Source organism: Mesoplodon bidens (genome assembly GCF_964165515.1).
Source record: "Mesoplodon bidens genome assembly, chromosome: 7".
NCBI lineage: Eukaryota > Metazoa > Chordata > Mammalia > Artiodactyla > Ziphiidae > Mesoplodon > Mesoplodon bidens.
In genome coordinates, this window is record NC_138164.1 from 45,073,915 (window position 1) to 45,093,708 (window position 19,794).

The 19,794-nt window shown below is 48.2% G+C and overlaps 1 protein-coding gene across 8 annotated transcripts in view; it reads right to left on the reverse strand.

Annotated features, from left to right (window-relative positions):
* Window positions 1–19,794, reverse strand: part of NAV2 (neuron navigator 2) — a 770,197-nt gene that overhangs the window by 67,517 nt on the left and 682,886 nt on the right. For all 8 annotated transcript variants that reach the window (XM_081241078.1, XM_081241077.1, XM_081241076.1 and 5 more), the window contains one exon: window positions 7,535–7,673. In XM_081241078.1, the coding sequence (XP_081097204.1) occupies window positions 7,535–7,673 (139 nt within the window). The remainder of the gene's footprint in view (window positions 1–7,534; window positions 7,674–19,794) is intronic.

Sequence of the window (19,794 nt, forward strand, 5' to 3'; positions counted from 1 at the left end):
GAGGGACAGAGCCCCACGGAGGAGAACCAGTGGACAGAGCTGTGACAAAAATTCAGCCACCAGCTCTGCCACTTGGCGACCAGCCTCCTCTAGCTCCGGCAGCCTGAGCTCTATCCAGCTCACGGCCTCCCAGCCCATTTCCCTTTGATCACTCCACCGGCAGCCAGATCTCTGGATCTAGCACAGCGCCACAGTCTAACGCACCGAGGGTGAGCGAGAGAGGGCGGCTGCTAGCTCCCCTCGAATCAGGGAGAGAGAGGGGCTGAGAGGAAGCAAAGCCTCAAAAGCCACTCCCTCCCCACGACACCATGTGCTCCCACCCAGCTCCATTCATATGCCGCCGCCTGCTCCTCTTGTGGGATTTTGTGCAGACAAGGGATATAATTAGCCAGCTTTCTTTGGAAGAGGCCTGACCTGCTGGCCACGGAGCCCAGGAGGGGAAGTGTGATGGTTAATCATTTGCTGCAGTTAAAAGCCATAACTCGCTAACCAGAAAGCTCTGGGGGCCTCCCTAGGGGTTGGGGCCAGTCTGAGCAGATTTCAGCAGGGAGAAGCAGTGCAGTGAATGGGGAAGCAACACTTTAGGACGGCTCCCCTGCGATACAGGTCCCATATTTGCTGTACTTAACTACCAAGCGTGGGCAACATCAGCAAGGTAGCAAATCAAAATGACCCCCTGGCAAGAATCTGGCCTGATGCTTGTCACTCGAGATTAGTACCGATGGCTTCCTGCATGGAATACGCTGGCTGAGCGGGAGCAAAGATATATACGGACAAGCAGCCCAAGTTCAATCGCCTCTCTATCGCCACCACAGCCTCCCCCCTCTCCCTCAGCCACCTCATGGGTGCCTGCAGTTGTTTGGTCATTCCTCAAACATTTCCACGAGGTACTAGGCATAGAGAGAGGAGGAGAACAGAAACACTCCTGGGCTGCGAGAAGCTCATCGTTCAGCTGCGGCAAAGGACGGAGACAGAGGCATCCCCACAGCAGGCACGCAATCAGGCTTGGTTAGGAAATGAGAAAATCGGTCGGCGAACACATGCTTCTCGAGCTACAGCACACTTTACCAAAACGACCTCATCCGATTCCGACCGCTATCTGGTCAAGGAGGGTAAGCAGGTAAGTAGAACTGTCTTCATCTCAGTTTTACAGATAAGTGGAAACTCATGGTACTTGCTCCATGTCCCAACTACACCAGCCCGTGTACCTTCCTCTAAACCTTCCAGTGTATTCATTCAACCAGAATTTCCTCCATGCCCGTGGTTTGCCGGGCACTATGGTGGGTCTGAGGATCTGTGAGTAAGATTGGTTCCCATCCCTTCTGAAGTTTATGATCCAGTGAAAGAGGCAGGGATTGGAAATATAAGACAAATAAATGGAAAAGGACAAGGAGTCTGAGAGAGAATTACAGGCTGTGATGTAATTTAGATTATGATGATGGGGGTAAGGTACAGTGGTCTGGTAGGGCCTTTTTGAAGAAGTGTCCTAAAGAATGAGCAGAAACTGACCGAGAGAAGAGTTTAGGGAAGAGCATGCCAGGTAGAGGGAAGAGTATGTGCAAAGGCCCTGAGGCAGAAAGTATCTTGGCTTTGGAAACATTCACTCAACAAATATTTACCGGTACTGCTGTGTGCCAAGCAAGCTTTTGGGTACTGGGAATACTACAATGAATGAGAACAAAATATCAATACAAATCATTAACCTCCTGGAGCTTATGTTCAAGTACATTCTAACACATTCTTTTACACTCTAAGAGGTACTGAAAACTTAGTACATACCACATCCTGGGGTACTGCATTAATTATTCCTTTAATGCTCCTATACCTTATTTTCCCTGATCAAATTATAGTGATGCTAATAGTAGGAGCAGTAACAATGAAAATTTACTAAGCATTTACTATGTGCTAGGCACTGGGCTAAAGTGCTTTACATGTACCATTTAGTTTAATCTTCACCAGAAACCTATGAGGAAGTTATATAGTTTGTAGTCTCAATTTTACATGAGAACACTGAGGCACAGAGTGGAAAAGAAAATTGCCCAAGATCACACAGTGCAAGGGTTCCAGGGAGCCTAAGTGCAGAGCCCATATTTTAGCCATCATGCTATGCTGCCTTCCTGGAGGACAAGTCCAAGGACTTGAGGATGTTGCATGTCCAGGGGCACCTAACATAACACCTAGACCCAGTAGATTCTCCTTCCACCCTGGCTGGCCGGTGGTTCCCCAACTCCAATTCTGGAGCAGTTCCAGCCTAGCCTCTGGGTGGGACCTCCAGAACTGATTCCACCCCAGTGGCAGAGAGAGTGCACACATCCCTGGTCTGGGAATACAGTTGAATTCCCCTCTGGAAAGAACAATCATCCAACCCTCACAGCCCCACAATGTATGTGGTCCAGGGTGGTAGGCTTCCCAGCTGCTCTCAGCACAGCGGCCTCTGCCCTGGGACATTATATCGGCTGTGAGTTCACATCTCCTTAGCAAACCCCTGCTGAGCTGTGTGCCAGATCATGTGGTGGCACCAGGAGGGATTAAAAGATGAAGAAGGGCCAGCCTCTCTGCTCCCAGAGCTTACGACAGGAGGGCCAGCAGGATGGCCCCATGGGAGGTACAAAGAGCTGCACCCTCCCCTTTGCCAGCTGTTCCCATCTCAAGTGGTACCTCCTTTCTGTAGATTTTCCTACTGCCCCTACCTGTAAGCCCACCTATTATTTCAGCATCCAAGAGGGAAGGCAGGGAAATAGCCACACTCAAGGAGGAAGAGGGCCTGGAAGATGGGAGAATTCTCCCCTGAGGGCCCAGGTTCCCCAGAGACTGAAGAGGGGAGGCCAGTCTTCTGAGAGCGAGAGGATGGAACCAAGGCGCTGAGGAACGAGGTGCAGCCGTGGGGCGGGAGGTGGAGGGAAGAGCATGGGCTTGGGGTCGGACAGACTTGAGGTCAAGTACTAGGTGCTGCATCTCCCTCCTGTGCTGTGTGTGACCCTGAAGGAAGCGGCTGAGCTTCTTTGAGATTGTTACCTTGTGTGTGAAACAGGGGTGATAACAGACAGGTGTCTCAGAGAGCTGACGGTGGGCACAGTGAGCTCAACGTGCAGGGACTCAATTTTAACAGTGGCTCTTTTGCAACCAACTGTCCCCGCTCTGAAAATCTCCGGCACTTTAGCATTTAATCTATTTCTGTCTTGCATTAAGGCGAACGGGGTACTTGTCTTTTGTGCTCTTAGGCCACAAGCCTCTAAGAAGCCAGAGACACTGCCCTCTTCAAGCCCACACCATCCCCTGCAGATTGAGATGCTACACTGGCTAAAGTTTTGAGTCCCAGTAATAACAGAAATTAGGATCAGCGTCAGCATCATCACCGGCCGCCTTTCTTACTGGGCACTGGGTGCCTCTGCACACACTATTAGCTCATCTAATCCTCTGAACTTGCACTTTTATCTGTATTTGACAGACAAGGAAAGCACAGGTGTGAAGAGGAAAGGTAACTTGCCTCAAGTCAGGAGCAGCAGGACCCAGCAGGTGGCACAAGGGGTGCCCCACCCACACCCCAGCCAAACCCTATCCTTACGTCCAGACCATCATCCAGAGAGCTCCAGGATTACTCAAGGTCACACAGGACAGGAATCCTTGCCACAGAATTCAGAATTTTGTTTCCTTCAGTAGCAAAAAGTAAACTCACATGGAATTCCCATTTTTTCCCCTTGTATATTTTATTAAAATTTCAAAGGCAGTGAAAATGAGAGGAATCTTGACATATGCCTTTTTTGTACCGAGGCACCTGGAATGGAACCTTCCACAGACTGAGAAAATGCCGAGTCACAAGGACAGGAAGAGATAGATGAAAGGGATGTGGGGAAGTGATGTTCACGTGTGAAAAGTCTTCTGCCACCAACACACTGTCTTAAAAACCAAATGCTGCAAAACATAAGACGAAATGCTCTGACACTACAAAGAAAGGACATGAATAACAGTCAACTTTTGGTTCCTGACATGAATGGAGGAGAGAAGCAGAGGGACAGGTAATATGGAAGGAAGGAAGGAAAGGGAAAAAGGAAAAGGAAGTGGAAAGGAAAGGAAAGAAACGAAACGAACCGTCTGAGCAACTACTGAGAATTAGGCTCTGAGGGAATTCCCTGGAGGTCCAGTGGTTAGGACTCAGCGCTTTCGACTGCCGAGGGCCGGGGTTCAACCCCTGGTCGGGGAACTGAGATCCCGTAAGCAGAGTGGCACAGCCAGGAAAAAAAAAAAAGAAAAAAGAAAAAATGAATTAGGCTCATTTATCTGAAAGCATGTTCAGATAAAGAATGTCCATATCGCTCTCACACTCACCCTTCGAGATAAGCCTAGTTACCGTGATTTTATGTAATCACGGGGAGGCAGAGGCTTGGAGAGGTTGAGCTTATCCAAGGATGCCACAGAGCTAGGAGCTCAACCCTGACTTCAAAGGCCATACCTTTTCCCTGACACTGCAGCCAGACTCACCAGCTCTCCTGGAGAAAGTTGGTCAAGAGGCTGTCAGTCCCCAGGCAGGGAGATGCTTTGCCCAGCACAGAGAAGCAGTGAGCAGAGGCCGATGCTGGGTATCTGGGCACGGGTGTCCCATCGAAGACCCTCCCCGTGCTCCTCGACATCCTTGAGGAGACAGTCACTCACAGACAAAGGGGACTTCCATCCCCCAAGGACCGCTCCTCTGTTACCGGCTGCCGCCTCTCTCAATCAGCTAACTGAGTCTGTTCCTTAGGCTTCCAGACGATAGCTCCCCTGTTCCTTAGATGTACTTCCTTTTGGCTGGTCTTCAGAGGCTTTTCAAATATGAAAACTCAGGCAGGCAACCTGTCCTCAACCTGCTTTCCCAGTGGACACACTGGGCTACTTCTTCCTGCCTTTCCATGCCTCGCCTGGGATGCTTTGTGCTGCCCATTTGTCCAGGGAAACCCATATGTGATGGGAACCTGAATGAGCCCTGGGGAGGATGGCAGTGCACACCTTCCCGCTGCCTGACGCTGCTCCAAGAGGAGTGATGGCCCTTAGCCTTCCTCAGAGTGGTACAGGGGAGGAGGGGAGAAGGCTGCAATTTATGTGGATTCAGATATTTGGAGATGCTCCCTGGACAGGAAGAAAGGGATGCCAAAGAAACCATCTCAGCAGGAATCTTTGTAACTATGGACGCAAGTCTACATTTCTTTTATTCCAAGACCTACTTGCTTAATTTTTATTTAAATATTTTAAACTCAGGTAGTTGTAGAGCAAAAAACAACCCAGTAAATAGTAAACTCTTTACAACCCTTGGCGTTATCTTTCTGATCTTGGTCAAAAGACATACACTTGTGTAATATTCTTGAAGCTTTTCTGATGTGACATTTGCTAGATGAAAGCAAAGAGCTGGTCAAGGAGGAGGGGGGCCTTGACATTAACCAAATTCAAATGTATCAATTGTAAATCCCAGATGTTTACTCTGTATCAGTGTGGAAAACAGATTCTAACTCCAGGTTTGTGGGAAGGGAACAAAGACAAAGAGACTGTTCCAACAGTGTTTTGTTGGCTCAGTGAGCATTTTAGGAGCAAGCTTCTTCCTACCTTGCAAGTAAACAAGAGAGAAACCTACTGATTTACAGATCTCTCTCTCATCTCTGTCTCTGTCTCTCCTTCTCTCTCAGTTCCCCAGCTCCGTATCTAAGAACTGTCTAGAAGCTTGGTTATTGTTACCTTGAAATTAAAATGAGTCTCGAAAAAAAAAAAAAATTAGTGTCCACAAGGAAAGGAAAACGGTGGATATCTTTTTTTTTTGGCTGTGCCCCACGACATGCAGGATCTTAGTTCCCCGACCAGGGAATGAACCTGGGCCACGGCAGTAAAAGCACCGAGTCCTAACCACTGGACTGCCAGGGAAGTCCCGGAAACTGTGGATATTATAACATTTGGCAAGTGGTAGGGACACAGTCTGGCTGGGTGTTTCTAACTTGTGTCTAATAACTAATTAAACAGTGATCAGTTGGTGGTATGGCTTAGGTTTTTTTAATTAACTTTTTAAAAATTGAGGTATAACATTCATATACTGAATGTACAATCTTAAGTATATAATTGGAAGAAATTTTCTGAAATTAACATACATAACTACCCCTCAGATCAAGATATGGCACATTATCAGTACCCCCCAAATCTCTGGGCTCCCTTCATTTGGGTAGTTTTTTTTCCCTTAACCACCACAACCCACCCTTGTTTGCCAATGATAATTAGAAATTCAGGCTAAAAATGAAAACTCAAGAAGTCATAGGCAATCCCAGAGGCAACACCTAGTAGATTTCATCAGGCAGTCTGTGTTTACATTTCTGTGGTACAGAATTAATCCCACACTCTGACACATCCTTCATTTAGCCCTGTCCTCAAAGAGGAGGATACCTTTGAAAGCAAAGAGATTCCCAAAGCAGCTCCTATCTGTCCAGAGTGAGAAAGAGCGGAGAAAGGAAGCGGATGTGAAAGGAAGGGAGTGAAAGAAGGGGCTGTGTCAGCTCTGCCCTCAAAAGGTCCCTCTGGGAGACTCCGTCCCCATCAGACCTTCACATGGGTTCACCCGAGGCAGCGGGCCCCACGGGTGGGATGGACTCACCACGAAAAGGATTCCAGTCCATATATGCCAGTGCCACTGTGGGGACTGGTGGTGAGGATGGCACCTCGCTTGTCCACTAGTAAAATGGGCTTAGTAGAACCAACCCCTCTGACCACTAAGGGATGCTATGAGGGGAAGCAAACACACCTGCACAAAACTGCTTTGGAAGCACTGCATCTGAAACACTAAATCAGAGAGTTTAAAGCAGGGGTTGGAAACTCAAGTGCCTCAGGACAGGCAGGTATTTGAAGGGTGTAGCTGGTTGGCACACAGCGGCATGGGCGCCCTGTCCAAAGGCGGAGACACCTGGACATCTGCTGGTTGTGGAGAATATAGACTCAGGAAGGCAGTATCTTCTGATTTTTCAAGAGAAACCAGAAGCTCACTATCATGTGAAGTGATGAACTTTAAAAAACTTGACATGCCACCCCATTTAAAAGAAGAGTGATACTGTGGGCCAAATACAATACACTGGCAGGAGGATATGACCCACAGATCTGCTGGGACGTACTGGTCTTCCAGCCCAGGCTTCTTAACTTTGTTCCCTCCCCAGCGCTCTTGAGGGATCAGATGAATGCCATGGACACGCATTCCAGACTCAGACTAAGAACGGCCAGTTGAGTCCAACGTCTTTTTATTTTCCAAACAGATGATGAAACCGAGGTCCAGGAAGGAAACAGGATTTGCCAAGGCCACCACAGTGAGAGCGGTGAGTCTCCCCACTCCCGTTTAGCGTACCCCGATACTGGACCCCCCCCCCGCTCCCTGCAGGTAGAGGACAGAGTCAAGACATAAGAGCACAGGCATCAGGCAGGAGGTCAGGCCTCATCTCATGGACCTGGAGATTCTGCACACCCCAAACAGCCCCCTTGGCCCACAAGCCCAAGGCTCTCTGCTGGCAGGGGCCTTGGGAGGGACCCTGTTCCTTACCTGGACATCCAGGCTCTTACGCGAGGAGGCAGGCGTGTTGGCGTAGGAGCCGACGGAGGAGCTGGTGTTGATGTCATCCGTGCTGAGGTTGTCTATGGTGTCGCTGATCCCGCTGCTGACGGAGCTGCTGTCATCCCAGCTGCCAAGACAAACACAGCCTGAGCACCGAGACCTCACACTGCGTCAGCTCAGCGGCGCCTGATGATACAGACAAGTGTGTACCATCCCCGAAGGCTCCGGTGTCACAAAGCCCCAGACAGAGTTCCTTTGCCTCTGATGTGACTCATCTTCAAGGGTGCCATCCATCCGTTTCGTCTGGCAGCCGGGTGAAGTGGCTGATGTGTACCTTCCCTTGAAGGGTGGGCACCTCCCTGAGCAGACGTGGCTAGACACCTACACCCTGCCTACCCCATCCTCAGCTTCATCTCGGGAACTTCAGAAAGGCCGAGGGCTACCTGCCAGGCCTAGAGCCAGCGGAGGAGCAGTGGGTTTGGGGGTTGGAGTTGACAGTGGGGCAGAGAAAGAGACAGCAGGGGCACCCTCCCTGGGGCTCAGAGCGGGAGAAAGAACTGCTATGTGAATTCTCTGGACTCCACTCCTGGAGCAAGAAAGCCAAGGGAGGGCTTCGCTGGTGGCGCAGTGGTTGAGAGTCCACTTGCCGATGCAGGGGACACGGGTTCGTGCCCCGGTCTGGGAAGATCCCACATGCCGCGGAGCGGCTGGGCCCGTGAGCCATGGCCGCTGAGCCTGCGCATCCGGAGCCTGTGCTCCGCAACGGGAGAGGCCACAACAGTGAGAGGCCCGCGTACCGCAAAAAAAAAAAAAAAAAAGCCAAGGGAAGGAAATTGCAAAAGTCAGCAAAACCCACCCACTCCATTGGCAGTTCTAACTCTAATAATATCCCCGGATGCATCGAAAAGAGAGTCCATTTCTCAACCCTCAACTCCATCGAGACCATCGTCCCCCACCATTCAAGTCAAATCTCCAAGCAATAATTCTTCTGTTTTCTTCTGCCTTGTCTCCTGCTTCCCAACACCAAGACATTCAGTCCACCCCCAGGTCCGCCCGCCTCTGCTTGCAGAATCTCTCCCCGTGTGCACGGCCCTCCCCGCCCCTGCGCCCTGCGGTTCCAGCTGCTTAGCTCTGCCTAGGTGACTGCCAACAGGCGGGCTGCGCTCCGTGCTCCTCGTCTGCTCCCAGACCATCTATTCTCCCCACAGCAGCCAGAAAGATCTTTGTGAAACACAAATCAGATCTATTGCTCCACTGCTTCAAACCCTCCAGTGGCTTCTCAGGGACCCAAACTCTGTACTCTGGCCCTCAAGACCCTGTGATCCAGCCTCCCCGTCCAGTCCTGTCTTGGGCCGCCCTCCATCGCTCACTGGTTCTGGGTTTCTGTGTTCAAGGCTTTGCATTTACTGTACCTCTTCTTGGTCACCTGTCCCTTCTTCCTTCTCACTTGAAGAGTCACCTCCCCAGAAAGGCCTTCCCTGGTCCCTCTATCTGCAGTGCCACCTCCACCCCCCACCCGGCCAGCATCAAGCCGGTTGCATTTTTTCATTTGTTTGGTTGCAGGGTGGCAGATACACAGCACGTGCTCAATAAATACTTGCTGATTTAGACACACGGGAGTGGGAAGTTGAGAAGGCTATAAAGGAAGCTTCCAGCACCAATGTAACACTGCTCTACTTGATCGAGTGACAAAAGGTATTATTGTTTTTCTGTTGTACAGGTGGAGAAACTGAGGCTTAGAAAGGTAAGGCGCCTTGCACAAGGTCAGACTGTAAGAGGTGGAGCAGGACCTGGATCCAGCTGCCCCAGCTTCAGAGCCACCCTCTTTTTTTTTTTTTTTTTTAAATAAATTTATTTATTTATTTTTGGCTGCTTTGGGTCTTCGTCGATGCATGCAGGCTTTCTCTAATGGGCGAGCGGGGGCTGCTCTTCACTGCCATGTGCGGGCTTCTCATTGTGGTGGCTTCTCTTGTTGCGGAGCATGGGCTCTAGGCGTGTGGGCTTCAGTAGTTGTGGCTCGTGGGCTCTAGAGCACAGGCTCAGTAGTTGTGGCTCATGGGCTCTAGAGTGCGGGCTCTGTAGTAGTGGTGCACGGGCTTAGGTGCTCCGTGGCATGTGGGATCTTCCTGGACCAGGGATCATACCCGTGTCCCCTGCATTGGCAGGTGAATTCTTAACCACTGCGCCACCAGGGAAGTCCCAGAGCCACCCTCTTTACTGTGATGCCAGATGGCTCTCTATTACATCAATTTTCAGTGCACATGGGCATACGACACGGCCCACTTCCCCAGGAGGAAGCCCAGGTTCAGGAGGCTAGCATATCCCAGAGCAGGAGTGGCAGGGTCAGTATCTACACCCGGGGCTGTGTGATGATGATGCATTGACTTAACCACATTACTCCACCACTCAGCCCTCCACAGTGAGCTGTGCCTCACTGAAAGGCCTGCACAGCGGCAGCCTGATGCCTCAGAAACGCCAGTGTCAGAACAATTCCACTCCTGGGTATACATCCGAAAAAACAAAAACACTAATTCGAAAAGATACATGCATCCCAATGTTCACAGCAGCATTATTTATAATTGTCAAGATAAGGAAGCAACCTAAGTGTCCATCAGCAGATGAATGGATAAAGATGTGGTATGTACATACAATGGAATATTACTCAGTCATAAAAAAGAATGAAATTTTGCAATTTGCAACAACATGGATGGACTTAGAGGGCATTATGCTTAGTAAAATAAGTCAGACAGAAAAAGAGATATACTATATGATAGCACCTACATGTAGAATCTAAAAAAATACAACAACAACAACAACAACAACAAAAAAAAACTAGGGAATATAACAGAACAGGAACAGACTCACAGAACAAACGAGTGGTCACCAGGGCAGGGGGATTAGAAGGTACAAACTACTATGTACAAAATATATAAGCTGCAAGGATATATTGTGTAGCACAGGGAGTACAGCCAATATTTTATAATAACTATAAATGGAGTATAACCTTTAAAAATTGTGAATCACAGGCTTCCCTGGTGGCACAGTGGTTGAGAATCTGCCTGCCAATGCAGGGGACACGGGTTCGAGCCTTGGTCTGGGAAGATCCCACATGCTGTGGAGCAACTAGGCTTGCGAGCCACAGCTACTGAGCCTGCGCGTCTGGAGCTTGTGCTCCACAACAAGAGAGGCCGCGACAGTGAGAGGCCCGCGCACCACGATGAAGAGGGGCCCCCGCTCGCCGCAACTAGAGAAAGCCCTCGCACAGAAACGAAGACCCAACACAACCAAAAATAAAAAAATAAAAACAAATTGTGAATCACTATGCTGCACATCTGAAACAAATAATATTGTACATCAACGATATCTCAAAAAAACAAACCAAAGAAACCAAACAACAAAAAAGAAATGCCAATATCTGAGATTTAGAAAGCCAGGAGCTCCCCATACTCCCCCAAGTAATCAAGAGGAAGTTTCAGTTTGTTCCACCAGCTTGTAAGATGCCTGTCTGAGCTCTGCTGATCAGGCAGGAAGACGAGGCTTAGTGGAAACCTGTTTTCATCACCTTTCCCTCCAGCCCGCCAATTTGGCTTCCTAAAGCCCACCTGGAGGGTCCCAGACAAGTGCAGGGGAAACATGAGAAGGCGGTTCTCAAGTAGGGAGGATAAAGGCAGGAAGTGTGAGGGCTCTCAGCAGGGGACTTAGGATGAATTCACAGGCACTGCAGCAGCCCGCAGCTCCGGGTCTTAGCCGGCTTCCCTCCTGTGATGCCACTGCTTTGGCCTGGGCTCCATCCGGTTCCGAATCCTCCTTTAAGGACCTCTCCAAATACTGTGGCCCACCCTCACGACCCCCTCCTCTGAATTCCCCCAGTCTTCCGCATTTGGGTTCATCCTATGCGCTCCTGCAGTTTTCTGGTTGTTCTCCGTATGACGGTCTATCCTACTTTCCAAGTATATGCAGGGGTCTGCTTAGTGATAGCAACAAATGCATCCAAGGTGTCAGGCATCATGCCAGGTGCTTCCGATACATCACTTATTTCTCCACTCTTCCTATCACACCTGTAAGGGACCTATTATCCTCCCCAGTTGACAAATGAAGAGATCAAGGCTGAAAGAACAAGTATTTTGCCCAGTGCCGTTCAGTCCACTTTGGAATTGGGCTTGAGACGCTGAATCGTCTAATTGCAGAACATGTGCTCCCTCTGGCCTGCATCATCCGATTTTTCACAACAGCCGTTGGCTGAGCACTTGCCAACATGCCAACTCTTCAATATCTGCACGTATTCTCAGCAACGTTCCTACTCCCTCACAGGTGGCCTTGCTTCCTAATGAGGAAACTGAGGCTGTGAGAGCTGCCGTCCAGGGCTCTCTGCAGATGCATGGCAGAGCTGGCAGTGAAGCCCTCCCTGACCCTGAAGCCCACCTCCAGAGCAGTGCTGCCACGGCAATGCCAGCCTCACATCAACTCCATCTCCAGGCACACAGTATGTGTTTATTAAACACCTCCTGACTGAACTCACATACAGGAGAGACAGGCAGGGCAAGTTCTGACGCAAACGCAGCCCCAGCAGTGGATTCTGAGCCCGGCTCCCTCCCACTTCAGCCTCTGACAAGTCACAGCTTCCTTGCCTCAGTTGCCTTATGGGTGACACATGGACGACACCACCTAGGCTGGCCACTGTGGAAGGCTCTGCTGGGAAAAGGGTGACATAACAGATGGGAAAGGACTCTAATCCACTCTCATGATGAAAAGAAAATCCCATGAGTCTTTAAATTGCATCTGCTCTCTGGGGTTAGCAATTTAACGTATCTAAAATTTCCTATAATCCAACGAAGAAGAAAGAGGACAGCCAGGAGACAAGTGGGGCTGGAGGGGAGGAAGCAGGGAACTTAGGAACAGATGCCCATGAATCCAAGCCCCAGATTTTTTTGCTTTGAAATTGTACCCGCTCTTCCTTTGTGGCCTTTCAACACTGAGATGCTGTTGCAGAGGGGCATGTGGCACTTATCACACACACGATTCTTCCCACGTCGGTGCCCAGAGCATCACGCGGCTATGATGAGATTACAGGAAGTGCTTGAAACTGAGCTGGCCCAGAAGGGGCGAACCAGTGATCTACCCCGCAGAAGAGTGGAGAGGGGAAATTAAGGAGGAGGATGAAGGAGCAGTGACACAAGGGAAGTCCATGCTGAACAAGAGCGGCCTTGGTGTCCCCCCCCAGGGCTGTCTGTGTGCCAGAAACCAGAGCTGTCCCCACACTCGGAAAACCAGCCATGTCTCCCTCACTTCTGGATCTTTGGGGACATTGACGGATCTATCTAGATATAAAATCACTTAGCTCCAACTTGTCCTTTCCCTAAAATTCCGGGTATTATAAATGGTCATGGGGCTTCCCTGGTGGCGCAGTGGTTGAGAGTCCGCCTGCCGATGCAGGGGACACGGGTTCGTGCCCCGCAGGTCTGGGAAGATCCCACATGCCGCGGAGCCGCTGGGCCCGTGAGCCATGGCCGCTGAGCCTGCGCGTCCGGAGCCTGTGCTCCACAACGGGAGAGGCCTCAACAGTGAGAGGCCCGCGTACCGCAAAAAAAATAAAATAAATAAAAAATGGTCATGAGCCACCAAGATCAAGGTCAGTGAGTTCCAAGAAGCATCCTAAGGAAAAGTAGGTCCATAAGATGCTCTGTGATAACAATGTGGTCCCAGCAAGAGAATGTGAAGTATGCTAGCCCCCTCTTAGAGATACACGTCCATGACCTTCTTCACAGTTACAAAGCGCTGGCACAAGCTCTTTAACTTTGCCTAAAATAGCACTCCCCCCACAGGAGATGCTGAGAATGACACACAGCTCTGGAAGAAATGCAAAGGAAGCCTAGAGCTGCCTCTGACCCACTGGCCCCTTCAACCTTACCTGCCTTAGAAGGCAGTTAGCACAGAGGCAGGGAAGCAGAGGCAAGAGGAATGACATCACATGAGCCCCTGCAACCAGTCAGGCCAGAAGCCACTTCTGGGAGACCAAACAGTGAGAACTAATAAAATTCTTTTCTTTTGCTTAAAACTAGTTTGCTTAGGTTTTTGTCACTCGGTATACTTGTGCTAACTAATGGGGAATTGCAATTTGTTTCTAAAACGACTCCAGACATGTGGTTGAGAGTCAGACAGGAAAAATGTGGAAAGCATGCAGAATTCATTCAGGCAGTAAGAACATTAGTTGAATCCAATCAAGTGGCAAAGGAAATTAGGTACAACCTGGGATGGGGTACAAGTCTACTGACCCAAGTTGGGCGATAAATGTTGAAAGAGGTTACAAAACATGATTATGACTCAAACTTGAAAGAAACCCAGAGGATTTGTGTTTGCAGTGCGGTGAAACAAAATTCCGGGCAAGAGGCTTGAGGGACCCAGATGACACGGCAGAAAGAACTGCAGTGTACTCAGCCATGGCTCCAGAACAATCATTCCGGAATATGATTTGACCATTCCTACATCCTGCTCTTGAACCTGATTGAGAAAAACCACATGATGGTTCTGAGCCCACCTGAGAGGATCAACTTCCTCCCCTCGGTTGGGAGTAAGTGACTTTAAACCCTGGGAAAGTTTCAAAAAGATGAAGGGAGATAATGAAATAAATCCTAATATTAATACTTAAGTTTAGGGTGAAAGCTTTGTGATCACTGGGGTAATCTCTCTATATTTATAATATTTTAAAAAATATACGGCATATTAGAGAATCTAAAAAGAATAGTCTTGTGATTCGAACCTAAATGAGTACTGATTTTTGATTTGAGATTTTTAAGATGAAAGATTTAAGAATTGGATTCAGACTGCAAAAAGAATGGAAGTATTTTGGACAAACTGAAGTTATAAATGTCATAAATTATTTGATTTGCAAGGGTTGTTTAAGTGCTTAGAAAGATTTTGCTTGTTAGGCTGCTAAAGTCTACCCTATCCAACATTTCGAGAGCATGAGGAAACCAGGTATGTTAAGTTTACGAATGCAATCTGAAATATTTAAGGAGGGAAATCCCTGGTGGTCCAGTAGTTAGGACCTGGCGTTCTCACTGCTGGGGGCCTGGGTTCGACCCCTGGTGAGGGAACTAAGATCCCACAAACCTCGTGGTGCAGCAAAAAATAAATAAAATAAAATATTTAAGGATACGTAATTATCCAAGTTTGCAAAGAGTACTAACTAAATTCAAGTCTGAATGAATAAAGTACTAATCAAATAACAAGTGGACACGTTCTTAATGTATACAAAAATACTTGACTTACAGATAAGATTTGTAAGAAAACATAGGTTTCGAAATTAAAGCTTCAACAGTTGAATAGTAAAACCTAATTAATTCTAAGACATTCTTTTTGGGTACAAAAGCGTTCCTCAGACATTTAGAAAAATATTAAAGCAGATTTCGTTTTGTGAGTGAATGAATGATTTTTATATGAACGACCAGAAGACTAAATGAACACAAGACAGCATCTACTCTCTTCACCAGTTCTTCCCGTTCCACTTCACCTTCACTCTATATTGTAAGACTGCCAAGGCTACTCCAAAAGTCTTAGTGGAAACAGCATTGTGTTCAATAGCTTTGGGAAACAAGCAGAAGAACTCTGGGGGCCTCCTCCTGCCCCGGGTTCTATCATAGGAAACTAAAAGGGAAGTGGGGCCCACAGCTTGGCTGGTCCCCGTCTTTTTTTTTTTTTTTTTTTTTTTTTTTAATTTCGAAACAGCATATGACGTTTATGCCCTATAAATTCTTTGGCTGGGACATCTAGAGAAATGGCAAGAAGATGCTTCCATTGACTCCTCAGAACCATCAACACAAAAAGATCATTCCCCCTCCAGATCACAGCCATGTCCCTTTTTTTCTCCTCAATGAAAGCTCCTCCACTGGTGGTCATATCAGAGCACAACTGCAGTTATAAGTGATCAGATTGGAAGATGACCTTCACCTATTTTTGCCAGTGGGTGGGCGGAAAGAATTCCACCAAACATTTGCTATTTTTCTTCAAGACTCCTAAACTCAATGTTTTTGAGTCCCGAGCCAGGGGGACTTGAATTCATTTTGTTCATCTCACCCCATCAGCCAGCACCCTCTGTGTGCCAGGCACCACGTGAGGTTCTGGGGGGTACAGTGATGACTCAGTTGTCCCCGCCCTTGGCCGCAAAGCCAGTAGATGTGACAGACAAGAACACATGGCTCAGACACAAAGGAAAATGTAAAATGGGAGGGTCAGTAAAGGAAACTGCACTGGTTTCAGACCTTTCTACAGCCTTCAATAGCCCCTCAAACCACCAGCCAAGTGCCAGCACAAGGCAATAGATGGCAGCATGCCCAAGCCCAGGCCCACCGACGCTCTTTGCTATGCTGCTCTCTCCTTCAAGGCTTGGAAGTGGCAAAGCCAAGGAGCCAGGAGAGCCAGGCCCTGGTCCCAGCCCTCCCCAGACCTGTTTCCTATTAGACTTTGGACATGTCACTTACTCTGAGTTCCCAGTCTCTCATGAGGGAGGTGGATGCAGCCATCCCAGAGGTGCTTTCTAACTGCCATCCTGGGAGTTTAAGCTCAGAGAAAAGCTAATAGAGGCAAAGGGGCACTGAAGGTCCCCACTGGTCAGAGCATCTCCTCTCATTCAGTAAAAGCTGCCAAAGAAGTAACTGCACTTCCTAGTTTCTGGGCTTCTTCGTTGCTGATTTCACCCCTTAAATGATTATCTTTAAAGCCCACACTGAGTCTTTTAAATATTTGGAATAGGTGCCAATATCTTATACATAGGAGATGATTACTTAGCCCTGAGTTGTAACTGCTCTCTTTAGACAGACATGTGCTTTCCCATTTGATTCAACCCCGCATCTGAGCCTTTGCACTCACATATGCTACCTGACTGACCCGGCAATCTGAGTTTGAGACCCTCCTATAGAGGCATTACAACCCAATCCACAAGAGGTTCTCTATGAGACCACCGTTTATCCACAAAGGAATAAGATGCAATCTTACCTAATACTTAGAGCCACCATTGGCGGTGTTTACCAAATGCCAGGCATGGTACATGGATTATTTCACCTCCCATTTTCCACTGGATGAACCGAGGCTCAGAGCCCAGAGCTCATCAGGATAGGACTCAACCAGGGTCTTAATGCCTCTCGTCAGAAAGAGAGTACATGTAGGTCAGCTTCAAAGTCTCTGTCTGCTAACCAGCCGAATCTCAAAAGAACCTCGACTGGCTGACAGCAACCAAGTGTAATATCAATGAGACCCCATGTTGGCCAAGACACAGCATTTTAACCAGAGCCAAGGCTCTCCAAAGTGACCGGAAAATCCATTAAAAAATGGAAAGGCCCATAAGACAAGGAGATCCAGTTACAGAGTCTTACAAGAGATTCTGACATCACTGTGTCAGGAATTCAAATGCCACTCAGAGGGCTTAAAGCACAATTTTAACAGCCCAAACACAAGCTATCTGCTATGAAAAACGCAGGTGAAAGAATCATAAATTATTCCAGCCTCTCACACTCCCTGTTTTCCTCACTGCTGTAGGGAGTCAGCATTCCATACAACCAGGGAAGAGTAACCTGCTTTCACCAGACCCTCCTGAGAAATCACCTCTAATTTGGACAAATTTTTAATATTGAGCTCTTCTGGGGAGTATCTTGATATATCAGGAATCTGTAATGGTTCTGAATTAATGTGATACTATATTACAACTTCATCTTCCATGAAATAAAAAGGCAAAACCGAATCCCAAGGTTAGAGGGATGATTAAACAGATTTTTCCACTAGGATTTACACGCCCAGGCATGAGGAATCCTGGCTTTCAGCAAAAGACTCTGAGAAGTTACTGAAGGATCTGGAGGGTCATTACACTTTCCAAATGGACTCCCTGTGAGATAATGTTGTTTATGCAAGGGAAAGACATGCCTAAATGATGTTGTGAAAAAAATCAGATTGCAGATAAATATTAGTTCTCTGCTCACTAATAAACCACAGCAGGTTAGCAGAGATGAAGTACTGTAACTCTGGTTCTCAAAAGCAGCCTTCACAAAGCAGTGGATCCTAATCCCTCTCCCCCCAAACCCCAAAGGCTGGGTCTACTTCCAGAAGGCCCTCACCATTCTCAGAAACAGTCTGGACGGCCCCTGCCCCCGTCTCTGCCTCTCTCCTGGTGACTAAGCCCGCACTGTAGAGCCACCCAGGGCTGTGTCCCAGCCTTACCTGCTCACTTTTCCAGTTCTGCTCCAGAATCACAGCAGAGCTCATTTCCAGGGCCCTGTGCCCCGCACCAGACAGCTGTATTCACTTGCAAAAGCCCAGACTGGTGGAACTTGTTTTCTGGCTATTGTTCAAGGCAATTGTTCCTGTGAAACCCCAGGGCCCAGCGGAATGAGATCCTTTGGTGTGGATGAGTGAGCAAGCCCAACCAGGGCTTAGCAGCAACCCCTGGGGAAGGGAAAAGGTTTGGCTACCTCCATTTCCCACCAGACAGGTATGTTAACTATTTCCTCCCCAGGAGATTTTCTCAGGAGCATCACCTCCTCCGAGCACTGCCGGAGCCTATTAAGAAAATCGACCTTCAAAGAATGCAGCAGGATTCCTGCAGAAACCTACCTTTCGCTGCCTATCTGAGAATGATAAGGGCCAACTTTAATTGAAGTTTAAAGCCGTGCCAGACTCCATGCTAATTATATTACTTGCATTCTTTCATTTAATCCGCCCAACTCTTTGATAAAAATAATAACTATTATTGACAGCTTACTTAGATTTTCTCCTGGGTACCGTGAGATAGAGACTAATTCTATACCCATTCTAGAGATGAGACAACTAACGCTTGGAAAGAAAGGCCCAAAGGTCATACAACTAGGAGCTGTTGAAGCTGGGATTCACACACAGATCCAAGAGCGTTCAACCACCTCATTTATTTATTCATTTGACACATTTTCATGAACACCTACATGTGTATTAAAAGGACTTGAAAGTTTTCCACATGAAAAAAAAAGATAGCTACTTGAAAACAGTGATGAGCAAGCAAGCCACCCTTCCTGCTTTCACCCCTGGGATCAGCCTACAGGGTTTTGCTGTTGCAAAATGACCCAGAACCTGAGCTCAAATTAAAGAAAGGGCAGAGTTAGATACTAATCCCAGTAAATTTAGTCTCATCTAGCAGTGGGCTAGGGTACCATAAACCCCCAAGGCTCTGCATGGAGGCAGCATATGCTCTGGAGGAAAAAGCAAAACAGATCTAGGTTTGAACCCTGGCCCTGCCATTTGCTTTGTCAGAGCATCTTCACCTCCAGGAGACCCAGGTTTCCTTCTGTGTGATCTGGTGCTAATTAACACCCAGTCCTCATAAGCCTTTTGTGGGACCACATCAGATCTCCAGGCACAGAGGAGACAACCAGCTGCTGTCAGCTGCAGCCCTGGATCCAGGGACTTTGCAAGGACCGCAGGAAGGAGACACACGCCCACAATATGAAATAGATGACAAAGTTCTAGCGCAAGAGCTTGCTGCCACAAACGGGCAGTGTCCCAGGGGAGAAGCAGCTCCTACAGACAGTGCCAGGTGCAAGGCCAATCATTTGAGGTGGAGAGAGGGAAACAGGAACCCCATAAAGAAGGCTCCAAGGGGATTTAGTAGCACTCAGAATGCCTGGGGTTGAGTTTCACCCCACGGCACCTTTGTCCCATTTTGGTAACTCATTCCTTCAACAAGTAGGTGGTCCCCTGAGTAAGCGTGAAATTCCTCCTTTGGCTCCAGGGGCTGGTTGGGCTACAAACCCCAGAGCTCTGGTCCAGATGCCTTATACCCTCATTGTTAGAATAGGCACCAGCGTGTCTGCTGGCCTCAGCTACACAAAGGCCTCTCTCCTCCAAGGCTCCACCAGAGAAGGCTGCTGACACTTGGTCCACAGCCGCCTGGCTTTTGCCAAAGATCTCAACAAACTCGTCCTGTTGTTCTGTTTACCAGAAGACATGAGTACCCTATACATCAACAGAATTCAGCAATAGCTAATGAAAGCAGCAGCAAACACTCATACAAGCTGAAAAGTTTTAATAGTGGGCTCCAGGCACTTTGCTAAAGCACTTTACATATGTTATCCCACACACTCCTATTACACTATAAGGCACAAACTATTAACGGTCCCTTTTTACAGATGTGGAAACTGAGACTTACAGGGGCTATGGTGACCTGCCTACGGTGCCAGAGCTAATAAATGGAGCTGGATTTGAACCTAGATCTGCTTGGTTCTAAAACTCAA